Source organism: Ipomoea triloba, chromosome 7 (assembly GCF_003576645.1).
Source record: "Ipomoea triloba cultivar NCNSP0323 chromosome 7, ASM357664v1".
NCBI lineage: Eukaryota > Viridiplantae > Streptophyta > Magnoliopsida > Solanales > Convolvulaceae > Ipomoea > Ipomoea triloba.
In genome coordinates this window covers 12398898-12413134 of record NC_044922.1, presented here as the reverse complement: position 1 = coordinate 12413134, position 14237 = coordinate 12398898, and the positions used below count along the sequence as shown (strand labels likewise).

Genomic DNA, 14237 nt, shown 5'->3' with positions numbered 1-14237 from the left:
TTAATATCTCCTCCTTCAAAGTTCAAAGTTCAAACCACCCAGTTTCATCAAGGAATAGTTGGGGGAGAAGCAGCTCCTTTGAAGGAGATGGAGAATTTTATAAGAAGGGGAAGTTAGCCACTTATTTTTAGTGACGGTTTGTTGCTAAACATTTACTTAGCGGCGGTTATAACAAACCACCGTTAATATTCTGTTGCTAAATCACTAATTTTTTTTTTTGTAGTGGACGTTAGTTTAGTGGAACTTCAATTCCTTCAAGCAGTATAGTGAATATTCGATTTTCGGGTTTGAGTTTTTGTTGATGTTATTGCACAGAAATGTACAGTTTGGAGGACCTAGAAGATTACTCCATTAATTTGGAAAAAGTGTAACAACAAAGAATTGAAGATAGCTCTACTTCAAGACTTTTGGAGGACCTAGAAGATTACTCCATTAAACAATATTAAAATGGGTGAGTTTCTGCACTACTATCATACTAGGTTCAGAGTTTTGTACCGCTACACAACATTATATAAATTATATAAATAGGGGAATTGAAGCAATATGATGTATTCTAAACTTTTCATGTACATGTCTTTGCATTTTCTTCTATTTCATTCCACACAATTCATCTTGGTGGAATGATGACATTATATCATTATTGAAAAAAAATCCTTATATTTTTATAAAACACAACAAATATCTTCATTTTTTGGCATATTTATAGATACATAGCTAGCACCAAAAAGATTAATTCAAACCAAAAAAGGATTGTGTGCTAGTAGGTTCAACTGAAGGATACTCGAGCTAACCATTAGTCCATTACACATTATTGAACTTAATTAGAGAGTGTGAATCAAGGAGATGCATAAATTCAATTCAATAAAAATATAATAAGATACTTATATGTAAATGATTTTTGCTTTCTTTGATGCACGAGGAAAATGTAAAAGCTTTTGCATGATTCAAACTGATCATGGGAGTCAAGATCCGCCCGACGAATAATGACAACCTTTTCAAGTGCGGAAAAGTGAGCAAGCAGCATCTTGATGAATTGCAATTCAGACCTCGATCCATTGAATAATCTAAGCTTGAAAGTGTTAAACATTTTAAGCACTTTAGCCACACTTTGCAGTCCATCCCAAAGTATAGAGTCAGAGATTCTTGCATCAAACTTCACAAAAAAAAAAAAAAGTCAATCAATTCATCTTTTACACTAGTATAACCTTGTATTAAGTAATGCAAAATAATAATAAAACAAATACAATTTCATTAAATAATTTATCAATGAAAATGAAGATTACCCATAAACTCATTATGTCGAGCTTGCGTAATTTTGGGCATATTCGTAATGAATGAATAAATGAAGAAAACTCATAATCATCGTGAAATTCGACAGATGATAACTCCAAGCATTCCATATTTAGTTCACGTTGCCATCTAGTAAGTTCACCGACAAAATGCTTGGAAATAATAAAAGTTTTATAAAGGGATTAGCTCCTAAAATATATTTCAAATAAGTAATAATCCACAAAAAAAAAAAGTCAGATAATATACCTTCAAATTAAAATTCAAACAAAGAGTACGAATAAATGACAAGTCCAAGTTAACCGGGAGAATACGATAAACCTCAATATCATCTTCAATTTCATAATCATTGAGTGTTAATCTGTAAAGCTTGAAATATGACGCATTTTCACAATAGCTAAATGAGAGAGATCTCAAGCATAGGAACATCTATAACACAATCCAGATTAATAGTACCAAAGACAACTTCGTCAAAACTAAGTGAAGTGACATTCGGAAATATGCAAGGGGCATTTATTGTTGGTGCAACTAATACTCCGCTGAGATGCAACCTCTTGAGAGTTAAGCAAGAAAATATGCAATTTGGGAGCCTGAAGTATTTATTTATTTCATAAGTTGCAATAGTAGTTGTTGGAAAAGTAATGGTCATTTCTTCAACACTTTTCGAGTGATAAAAAGGAACCATTGATCAAAGTCAAACTTCCGAGAATTAGGCGCATTACATTGATTGATATGTCACGCTCAAACTTGAAATCGAAGACAAATTTCCGAATAGGTCCATTGTGTTGCATGAGGACTTTGTTGATTATATACATATTTTATTCACCAATAATATGTTAACATTTATTTTTTAGGTTTGAGCATAAAAGAGTAGCAAACCTCTCCCAACACAAACGAATCGCCGCTAGCCGCCTCTCTCTGTTTCGCCGTTCCGATCACAAGCTCTTCTCAATCCCAATCTGCTGCGTTCCCCTGTGTGTATGTTTGAATCTTTAGGGTTTAATGTTCAATATATGTTCACAGTGTGATTGAAATTGATTTCGACATATGATTTATTTGCGTTTTCTTCTCTGCAATTGGCTGGGCGGATTTTAGGATTTTGTTTTAATTTAAATTTTGTTTGTTCTTTAATTTGCATATGTTGAAGTGATATAAATGATGTCGGGGAGGAGGAAAGATAGAATCAGTCAACTTCCGACATAAATACTTGACAATATTATGGGATTATTGCCGATTCAAGAAGCGGCTAGAACTGCAATTTTGTCTACTATTTGGAGAGATTGTTGGTCCAATCTCACAGAACTTAAATTTGATCTTCAGTTTTGTTCTTATGTTTGGAGGAAATATTCTGGCAGTTATAACAACACATCAACCTGTATGTATATAATCAACAAAGTCCTCATGCAACACAATGGACCTATTCGGAAATTTGTCTTCGATTTCAAGTTTGAGCGTGACATATCAAATCAATCAGTAATGCGCCTAATTCTCGGAAGTTTGACTTTGATCAATGGTTCCTTTTTATCACTCGAAAAGGTGTTGAAGAAATGACCATTACTTTTCCAACAACTACTATTGCAACTTATGAAATAAATAAATACTTCAGTCTCCCAAATTGCATATTTTCTTGCTTAACTCTCAAGAGGTTGCATCTCAGTGGAGTATTAGTTGCACCAACAATAAATGCCCCTTGCATATTTCCGAATGTCACTTCACTTAGTTTTGACGAAGTTGTCTTTGGTACTATTAATCTGGATTGTGTTATAGATGTTCCTATGCTTGAGATTCTCTCATTTAGCTATTGTGAAAATGCGTCATATTTCAACATTATGATTAACACTCAATGATTATGAAATTGAAGATGGTATTGAGGTTTATTGTATTCTCCCGGTTAACTTGGACTTGTCATTTATTCGTACTCTTTGTTTGAATTTTAATTTGAAGGTATATTATCTGAACTATTTTTTTTTTGTGGATTATTACTTATTTGAAATATATTTTAGGAGCTAATCCCTTTATAAAACTTTTATTATTTCCAAGCATTTTGTCGGTGAACTTACTAGATGGCAACGTGAACTAAATATGGAATGCTTGAAGTTATCATCTGTCTAATTTCACGATGATTATGAGTTTTCTTCATATATTCATTCATTACGAATATGCCCAAAATTACGCAAGCTCGACATAATGAGTTTATGGGTAATCTTCATTTTCATTGATAAATTATTTAATGAAATTGTATTTGTTTCTATTATTATTTTGCATTACTTAATACAAGGTTATACTAGTGTAAAAGATGAATTGATTGACTTTTTTTTTTTTTTTNATTTTTTCTTTTATTCACCAATAATATGTTAACATTTATTTTTTAGGTTTGAGCATAAAAGAGTAGCAAACCTCTCCCAACACAAACGAATCGCCGCTAGCCGCCTCTCTCTGTTTCGCCGTTCCGATCACAAGCTCTTCTCAATCCCAATCTGCTGCGTTCCCCTGTGTGTATGTTTGAATCTTTAGGGTTTAATGTTCAATATATGTTCACAGTGTGATTGAAATTGATTTCGACATATGATTTATTTGCGTTTTCTTCTCTGCAATTGGCTGGGCGGATTTTAGGATTTTGTTTTAATTTAAATTTTGTTTGTTCTTTAATTTGCATATGTTGAAGTGATATAAATGATGTCGGGGAGGAGGAAAGATAGAATCAGTCAACTTCCGACATAAATACTTGACAATATTATGGGATTATTGCCGATTCAAGAAGCGGCTAGAACTGCAATTTTGTCTACTATTTGGAGAGATTGTTGGTCCAATCTCACAGAACTTAAATTTGATCTTCAGTTTTGTTCTTATGTTTGGAGGAAATATTCTGGCAGTTATAACAACACATCAACCTGTATGTATATAATCAACAAAGTCCTCATGCAACACAATGGACCTATTCGGAAATTTGTCTTCGATTTCAAGTTTGAGCGTGACATATCAAATCAATCAGTAATGCGCCTAATTCTCGGAAGTTTGACTTTGATCAATGGTTCCTTTTTATCACTCGAAAAGGTGTTGAAGAAATGACCATTACTTTTCCAACAACTACTATTGCAACTTATGAAATAAATAAATACTTCAGTCTCCCAAATTGCATATTTTCTTGCTTAACTCTCAAGAGGTTGCATCTCAGTGGAGTATTAGTTGCACCAACAATAAATGCCCCTTGCATATTTCCGAATGTCACTTCACTTAGTTTTGACGAAGTTGTCTTTGGTACTATTAATCTGGATTGTGTTATAGATGTTCCTATGCTTGAGATTCTCTCATTTAGCTATTGTGAAAATGCGTCATATTTCAACATTATGATTAACACTCAATGATTATGAAATTGAAGATGGTATTGAGGTTTATTGTATTCTCCCGGTTAACTTGGACTTGTCATTTATTCGTACTCTTTGTTTGAATTTTAATTTGAAGGTATATTATCTGAACTATTTTTTTTTTGTGGATTATTACTTATTTGAAATATATTTTAGGAGCTAATCCCTTTATAAAACTTTTATTATTTCCAAGCATTTTGTCGGTGAACTTACTAGATGGCAACGTGAACTAAATATGGAATGCTTGAAGTTATCATCTGTCTAATTTCACGATGATTATGAGTTTTCTTCATATATTCATTCATTACGAATATGCCCAAAATTACGCAAGCTCGACATAATGAGTTTATGGGTAATCTTCATTTTCATTGATAAATTATTTAATGAAATTGTATTTGTTTCTATTATTATTTTGCATTACTTAATACAAGGTTATACTAGTGTAAAAGATGAATTGATTGACTTTTTTTTTTTTTTTGTGAAGTTTGATGCAAGAATCTCTGACTCTATACTTTGGGATGGACTGCAAAGTGTGGCTAAAGTGCTTAAAATGTTTAACACTTTCAAGCTTAGATTATTCAATGGATCGAGGTCTGAATTGCAATTCATCAAGATGCTGCTTGCTCACTTTTCCGCACTTGAAAAGGTTGTCACTATTCGTCGGGCGGATCTTGACTCCCATGATCAGTTTGAAATCATGTAAAAGCTTTTACATTTTCCTCGTGCATCAAAGAAAGCAAAAATCATTTACATATAAGTATCTTATTATATTTTTATTGAATTGAATTTATGCATCTCCTTGATTCACACTCTCTAATTAAGTTCAATAATGTGTAATGGACTAATGGTTAGCTCGAGTATCCTTGTTGAACCTACTAGCACACAATCCTTTTTTGGTTTTGAATTAATTTTTTGGTGCTAGCTATGTATCTATAAATATGCCAAACAATGAAGATATTTTGTTGTGCTTTATAAAAATATAAGGATTTTATTTTCAATAATGATATAATGCCATCATTCCACCAAGATGAATTGTGTGGAATGAAATAGAAGAAAATGCAAAGACATGTACATGAAAAGTTTAGAATACATCATATTGCTTCAATTCCCCTATTTATATAATTTATATAATGTTGCTGTAGCGGTACAAAACTCTGAACCTAGTATGATAGTAGTGCAGAAACTCACCCATTTTAATATTGTTTTAATGGAGTATTGTTCTAGGTCCTCCAAAAGTCTTGAAGTAGAGCTATCTTCAATTCTTTGTTGTTACACTTTTTCCAAAATTAATGGAGTAATCTTCTAGGTCCTCCAAATTAAAGTGTACATTTCTGTGCAATAACATCAACAAAAACTCAAACCCGAAAATCGAATATTCACTATACTGCTTGAAAGAATTGAAGTTCCACTAAACTAACGTCCACTACAAAAAAAAAAATTTAGTGATTTAGCAACAGAATATTAACGGTGGTTTGTTATAACCGCCGCTAAGTAAATGTTTAGCAACAAACCGTCACTAAAAATAAGTGGCTAACTTCCCCTTCTTATAAAATTCTCCATCTCCTTCAAATGCGCTGCTTCTCCCCCAACTATTCCTTGATGAAAACTGGGTGGTTTGAACTTTGAACTTTGAAGGAGGAGATATTAATTAGGCAGTCAAAGAAACAGCTGGTGCATGTAATTATATACTGTTTTTGATGTGTTGATAAGTAAAGGCCTAAAGGCCTAACAATATTTGCATGATTTATGAGATAATCATAATTTATTGCCTACTTATATTATCTGTCTTGAATGTATCCTAAATTGTCAATGCAAAAATAGCACATTATTTGCAGCGGTTAAAAAAAAAATGTAGATAAGCAAGTGATGCATGGGCTTACAATTGCCCTATTAACTGTACGTGTGCAGACATGTGGTTAATATCCTTGCTGAAAATGGTGGTTCCAAGATCCTTGAAAATGTGCCCTACAAAAATTCATGCCTAACTCATTTATTGAGAGAATCACTTGAAGGGAATGCCAAACTCTATGTCATATGCACTGTCTCTTAGGATGACAAGATTTGAAAATGATTAACACAATCAAGATTGAATCATTTGGTAGATCCATACTCGAAATACTTTTTGTGAAAATGCAAAAGGTTTAGAGTTCTATATATTGAGATTGAACGATATGACGATAGGGTTTATACAATTTCAATGCTAATTAACTTGCTGCTCATTTATTAGTTTTGAATTCATATTTTAGAAACTTAATATTTAAGCAATATAATTTGAACTGGTATTTTGAATTATTGTTCTTGTTTCTACTTCAATTTACTTTTGATTACCATGTCAATCTATTTACGGATTATGTTTTTGTTTTTGTTTTAATTTTTATTTGCTCTGTAATTTGCATATGTTAAAGTTATTGGATTATGATGGAGAAAGATATAACCAGTGAACTTCGTGTGGCCATTTGCTAGGTTTTTTATAATCAACAAAATAGTCATGTAGCACAATGGACCTATTTGGAAATTTGAGTTTCTTGATGATGATGAAGCATGACTGGTTATGGAGGATAATAGTCCATTTTATGACAGTAATAACTTGTAATGTTTTGAAATGCGCCTTTGTTTTTATTACATGCTTCCGCCTTACACCGAAGAGATTGCGTCTTTATTGAGTATGTGTTGATTTATTAATCGTTGCATATTTTCAAATGTCATTTCACTTTGTTTTGAATATATATGTTGATTTTGATCCTGCAAGTGTAGTGGAATTTTTTGTTGATGATCTTATGCTTGAGGGCCTCTCATTTGTATGAAAATGATTTAGTGACTAGTAAATAGTAATTGGTCTATCTACTACAAGAACTTTTCTGACTATCAAATGCCTTAACATTGTTAGATGAACTAATTTATGAAAAAAGAGCAAATCATAATTGAAGTAATTTATTAACAAAAGCAAATAGAGTAACATTCTTAATTGCCCACAATGCTTGCGGATTACAAATACCTCATGCTAGACAACTTTTCTTTTTTTTTTGAAAAACAACACACTTTATATTAATCACTCGAAAGTCATAGGAACAAACGATGAAAGGAAAAAAGGAATACGATCATAATACTCCTCTCTCGTAAACACACTCTCGTATACATGCATAGGCTTATAGTAATTGGCCATGCAGACAATTTCTGCGTTTGGAGATGCACGAGGGAAGCATTCCAACTTCCTTTGGATTTTTCTCACTTTGGAGGCATTCATACCCAAACGCTTCAGAATAACAACTCTTTCTAGCACAGGGGATTTTAAGAGCAGCAGTTTCATAAAAAACATTTTGAATGCAGATCCACTGAATGATTCAATCTGGATTGTGTTAAGCATTTGCATCTTCAACTCTTGAATAACTAAGCAACCATCCGGATCCTCCAAAAGCCTTGAAGCAACTTCTTTGTCATCATCCTCCCAACCCTATAAGTCAATAATAAATGAAAAACAAGCACAACTGTGAGGATATTTGAAAAAAGTAAAACAAGAAGTATCATACATGATTGCCAAATATATACTCTACCTAATCCGCCATAATCTGCAGTTCACATAGGTTGGGGCATTTTTTAAGCAATTGCATAACACCGGTGAGCTGCCTCCCACAACCAAAACTTATTTCATACAGCTTCATCACTTGCAGATTTATTGCAATTGGAAACATAGATGCATCCATGCATTTGAAAAATAGGAATAAAGAAACAAAATTAGCTACCACAATAACTTTAACAACCCAGAAGGTCAATAATTATATCTATCCATCCATTTGCATCAAGTAAATAGTTCGACGAATGCACATTGTTGAAAGGTCGACCTCAATTCTAGTCAATCAGTTGATAACATTAAGTGTTCTCTGCTTTATAAATTATATTTTGCAGATTAAATTAGTGGTTATAGGTCTACAAAATTTGAATGCCAAAAATAGGTTTGTTTTGCATTTCATATTATAGAACTATGTTCTGATTTCTTTGTTTTTCAATTTGTGTTTGTTAGAACGAATTTTCTGGATTATATATGGCTGGAAATGACAGAATTTGTGAACTCCCTTTGGGTATAGTTGACAATATTTTGGAATTTTAACATTGTTGCACCAAAACTTGGTAGTTAGGAAATCATCCTGCCCGAGTGTTCTTGTTATTTTTATAAAGAATTTGGAGTCCTGCCGCCTAACTTGGACTTGAGATCTATATCAAGTCTTGATTTGAGCTGTTCCACTTGTTGCTTTGAGGTAAATTGGCCTGATGACACTTTTTTTTTTGTTTAATTATGTTTTTATAAAATGTTTTTTTAGGAACTGATCTAATTGTCTTTCTCTTGGTTTCCAAGGTGTTTATTGAAGAACTTACTAGAGTGGGATATGCACTTGCACTAAACGTTGAACTTCTCAAGCTAGCTATACCAATTTATAGCTCTTTGCCAAAAAATATAAATAATTCTGCATTCATGCATCTGCTGCGAGCATGCCCAAAATTATGCGAACTTGATATATGGGATCTAAAGGTAATCTTCATTTGTATAAATATGGATCAATTGTTCCATAAAATTCTGATTGATTCCATTATTGTTGCATTTCAAATTTGTTATGTAAATTATGAACCGATTGCTTATTTATTTTTATGTTCTGTTATTAGTCATTGAAGTTAAATACAGAGGATTTTGTGCTTATGGAGGAACTCAGCAGTGTGGCTCGAACACTGAAAATGCTTCGCACTTTGAAATTTATCCATTTTAATGGGATGAGGTCTGAAATGCAATCTATCAAGGTGTTACTTGCTTGCTTTCAAGGAATTGAGAAGGTTGTCATTGTTCGAGGTTGGATTAGCCCCGATAAAGAGTTCAAAATTATGCAGGAACTTTTAGGTTTTCCTCGTGTCTCTACAAAAGAAGAAACTTTTTACATATAATAATCTTAATTTTATGCATGCTGTCTCCTTAATTAGTAGGTAAGCTCTGTAGTGTGTAATGGTTTATGGGATTGCTTACTAGGTTTGAATGTATTATCACAACTGTACTTGGGTTTAGGTTAATTAATTGTTTGTTCCCCTGGTAGAGAATATTATTTATTTTATTCAAAGGTAGCTTTGTGGTTATCTGCTCTGCATATTTGGAAACATAGGAAGAAGTCCTAATTGAACACAAGTCGCCAATGCTACAATTGAACATAGTAAGGATTGAATTGCAGAATACGACGTAGAAGGAACATTCTGAACTTATTATAGAATGAATTAAAATACATACTAAATGTATTTAATTTTATATTTATGTATATTAAGGTTTAGATTTATGAATATATAGAATAAATATTATGAATATAGTGTATGATAATATTATTAAATATGATTAGGCCAGAGCATTGACTATTACAAGCATAATGCATACATAGCAAATTGACAATTTACTAATTTAGTTTTAACTTACAACTACAATTACAAACATGCAAAAATGGAATATACAAATTTGAATTAATGTTGTATGGGTTCCTTTGAATATAGTGGTTTTGCCGCGTTTAATCCTAAACTTTTAAATTGATTGCATGTGGCACTTCGACTTTCAAATTGTCACCATCCGTGATCCAAGTTAACCATCCATGGCTGTTGTACTTCGACTTTCAAATTGTTACCATCCGTGGTCCAAATTAACCCCACATGGTTCTTCAACTTTCAAATTTTAACTAATCGTGGTCCTCTTGGAAGGATAATGGGTTTCCAAAAGTCATTTTTTGGATTTCCAAACAAACGTTAAATCGAACACCAAAATCAAGATAGAAGAAACTATATTAATGCAATAAGAACTAAGAACACACCTTATACATATCACACTATCATCGTCCGAGACAAAATCCAATAATTATAAATATTCAAGGGAGACATTCTTCAAGTCTACTGCTTAGCAAAATAAGATGTCATCCTTATCTTACAAATGTTTACAACAATTCTTGACAACCAATGATTACATTTCTACTTTAAACCACGGAATGGAGCTGCACAATACTCAATTCCTAAAACTCTGGGAAGCCAACCACTACCGAAAGTTGTAGTCACGTAGAAAATTTGTACTTTTGGAGATGTACCAAGGAAGCCAACTGTATTGGAATTTTGACTGCCATGGAAGAGTCCAAACCATATTGGAATTTTGACTGCCATGGAGGAGTCCAAACCGTATTATTCTTGAAATAATAGCTTTCTCTCGAGCAAGAGATTTAGAGAGCAACATTTTCAAAAAAAAAAAAAAAATACTTTTTGAGTGTGGATACCCTAAATCAGTTCAATCTTCAATGTGTTCAGCATTTTTAGATCCTAATCAACAAGATCATCCAAAAGTCTTATCTCATCATATAAAAATGTCTACAACTCAACATGAAATGAAAATTAAGTACAACCATGAGAAAATTAAGAAAAAAGAAAATCGCAATTGCCAAATACATACTTTATAGGATCGGTTTCTTACTCTACAGGGAATGCATATAGAGTAAATTTCTTAACACGGCAGCCAACATGGCGCAAAAAATTGAATGTCATTTATCATGTTCACCAGAGCTACGCTTTTATCACCTTTGCATCTTTCGGCACACTCTTAACGAATCCCCATTGCATTGATCACAATTCGCCCATGGCCCAACCAGACATGGCGCCCTTGTGTTCCATGCAAACAATTTGGGCATTTGGAGATGCACGAGGAAAACGCAACTCCCTTAGGCTTTTGATAGCTACGGATGTGTCAATAAAACAAGATTCCATAATAACAACTTTCTCAAGTGCGGGGGATTTTGAGAGTAGCATTTTTACAAAAAGTATTTCGACTGTGAATCCCCTAAATGATTCAATCTTGATTGTGTTAAGCATCTTTAGATCCTGAACAATAAAGCAACCATCTGGATCCTCCAAAAGTCTTGAAGCGGCTTCTTCATGAAATTTGCTTTTATTCATATAAGTCAAGAAAAAATGAAAGACATGCACAACTCTAAGGACATTTGAGAAAGAAAAAACAGAAGAATCATATATGCATAATTGCCAAATTAAATGTATACTCAACCTGATAAGCCGTAATTCCCAGTTCACATAAGTTGGGGCATTTTTGAAGCAATTGCATAGCAGCGGTGAGCTGCTTCGCAGAACCAAAACGTAATTCATACAGCCCTAGTACTTGGAGATTTATTGCAGTTGCAAACAAAGATGCGTCCACATACTTGAAAGATAGTAATAAACAAAGAGAAAAAATTAGGCAGACAATTAAGAACTTTAACAATTAAGCCAGAAGGAAACTAATTAAATTAAATTTGTTGGCCATATATCCATATTTGCATAAAGTAAAATGAGGCAGATTCTCACCAACAAGGAAGACCCACACAACCAAAGACTCTTAATTGCCTTCAAATGTGGTGCCAACCATCTTGAGTCAACCACATCATGCACAGAATAACGAACAGACAACCTTTCAAGTTTTGAAGCGCTGATATCAAATTTATTGATCCCTCCACAATTAAAGAAACCAGGTTCTCAAGGTTAGGAATACTAATACTAATACTAGAGGCAGTCCCATTAACAGTGCGCCTAAATTCAACATCCGAGAAAAATAATGAAGTGACATTGGAAAATATACCACCAACATTATTTACCGGCAAATCAATAATGGGAAATTCGACCCTCAGTTGCTTAATTGTCCGGCACGAGAGTATACAAAATGGCAGCTTAAACCCAGCCTCTCCACCATTATAAAATGTTATGTGAAGCTCCTCCACACCATTTTTTGATAGAAAAAGACACCACCTATTGAAATCAGACTGCCGATAATCATTTCCAATATCCAGAGTAAATTTCTTAGCCGGTCCAGCACGGGAAAGGAGAATATTATCTATTATGCCAGCGAGGGTTCTGCCTTTATCTTTGAAGTAGCCCTGTTTGACTCTATATGAGAAGTTACAATCGAACGCAAGCCTCCCATGCTGCAACCAAACATCATTCCAGTGGGTTGAGAGTAGAGCAGTTCTGGCAGCGTCTTGGGTGGGCAAACACTCCAAAATTCTGTGCTTTACCTCTACCGGCAGAGAACTTATTAAATCTCTACTTGCATCCGCTACAGTGGTTTTGATTAGCCGACGTCGACCCATTAAAGCGATGCGTCACTCGAAATCAAAACCTAAAATCCTTCTATTCTCCAACTGTAAAGTGGGGAGAAAACAGAGAATTGGGGAAAAGTGACAGAAACCCTAACCTCTGATGTTAGGTTTGCTTTGGGCCTTTGCAGGTTAGGAAATCTTGAAGATTAGACGCCAGATGGAGAAGACTAAGGCCCGTCGCCGGTGGAGCCGAGCGGAGACTGGAGAATCGCGGTGGAGAGACAGAGAGACGGCTGAGTCGCAGCCTCGCTCGCAGGGCTGAAGGGAGAAGGCTGATTGTTGACCTTAGGAATACTGTACACAAGTAACACAACTCACAAAATTCAACATTCTTGAAAGTTAATGAAGTGACACTGGGAATAAGACAAAGGAAAAATTGAAAAAGTAAAATGAAATAATTCAAAGAAGTTATAATTTTAGAATAATCTAGTCTATATATATATATATATATATATATATATATATATATAAATAGAAGTACTAGCTTTTCTGCTCATTTTAATCCAAAAAATTTGAAATTGGTCAACATAATATTATATCATAATTCCTTATCAGAAATTATAACCTTCCTTAACATTCTTTATTTATGGCTAAAATTGACAAAGTATTCAAAATATGATTTCATTCCTTATTATACACGAAAATTAATGAAATATATTATTCAATTCCATTATGGATTCCTTATTTATGTACATATATTAACAAAATAGTGACTCGGAAAGTAATAATTATTAAACAAAATTATAGTTATTATACCATGCAATTCAATTATGGTTCAAAATATTTTAATCTTGCGTATTTTTAATATATATATATATACACACACACACACACATATATGATGTATATTATAGTATTCAAAAAAAATTCCAACAATCAAATTACTATATGATTTATATTATAGTATTTCAAAAAAATATTACTATATTATATTAATGTACGTAATTAAATTTCTCTCATGATAATATTCAAAAAAAATTCCAACAATCAAATTACTATATGATGTATATTATTGTATTCAAAAAAAATATTACTATATTGACTCTGTTTGGCAGAGCTTATTTAGGAGCTTATAGCTTATTTTAAGCTACTAATAAGCTATAAGCTCTGTTCGGTAATGTTCTCAAAATAAACTAGTAGCTTAAAATAAGAGCTTATTTTGAAACGTTACTTGGGGTAGCTTTTCAAAAATAAGCTAGTAGCTTTTTAACTTTTTCCCATCTTTATCCTTATTATTTTAAATAAATGACACCCTTTACCCCTCTCAATTAAAACCCTTTTGACATTTTCTTTTCATTATGTTTGGTTGTAATTTCAGTTTGACATTTGCGTTCGAACATTAATTTTTGTATTAACTAATCTTATGAATTATTTTTTTACTTTATATATTTTACTTTATATTTTATTTAAATATATTGATTTCATTATTTTATATTGTAATATA

At 32.8% G+C, this 14237-nt stretch overlaps 1 protein-coding gene across 1 annotated transcript; it reads right to left on the bottom strand.

Annotated features, from left to right (window-relative positions):
- Positions 1 to 11273: 11273 nt before the first annotated feature.
- LOC116024147 (F-box/FBD/LRR-repeat protein At1g13570-like) lies at positions 11274 to 12784 on the bottom strand. Its single transcript, XM_031265046.1, has 3 exons — positions 12167 to 12784; positions 11705 to 11862; positions 11274 to 11592 (listed from the first exon to the last, which is right to left on the bottom strand). The coding sequence occupies exons 1-3, from the start codon at positions 12782 to 12784 to the stop codon at positions 11274 to 11276; spliced, it is 1095 nt and encodes a 364-aa protein (XP_031120906.1).
- Positions 12785 to 14237: the final 1453 nt, after the last annotated feature.

Excerpts from the sequence above, each read along its gene's own strand:
- LOC116024147 (XM_031265046.1), bottom strand. The coding sequence starts at position 12,784 with ATGGGTCGACGTCGGCTAATCAAAACCACTGTAGCGGATGCAAGTAGA. Across the intron at positions 11,863-12,166 it reads TTCCTAACCTTGAGAACCTG|TATGTGGACGCATCTTTGTT; the intron begins GTTTCTTTAATT and ends CTATCTTTCAAG. Across the intron at positions 11,593-11,704 it reads ATTACGGCTTATCAGGTTGA|CAAATTTCATGAAGAAGCCG; the intron begins GTATACATTTAA and ends TATGAATAAAAG.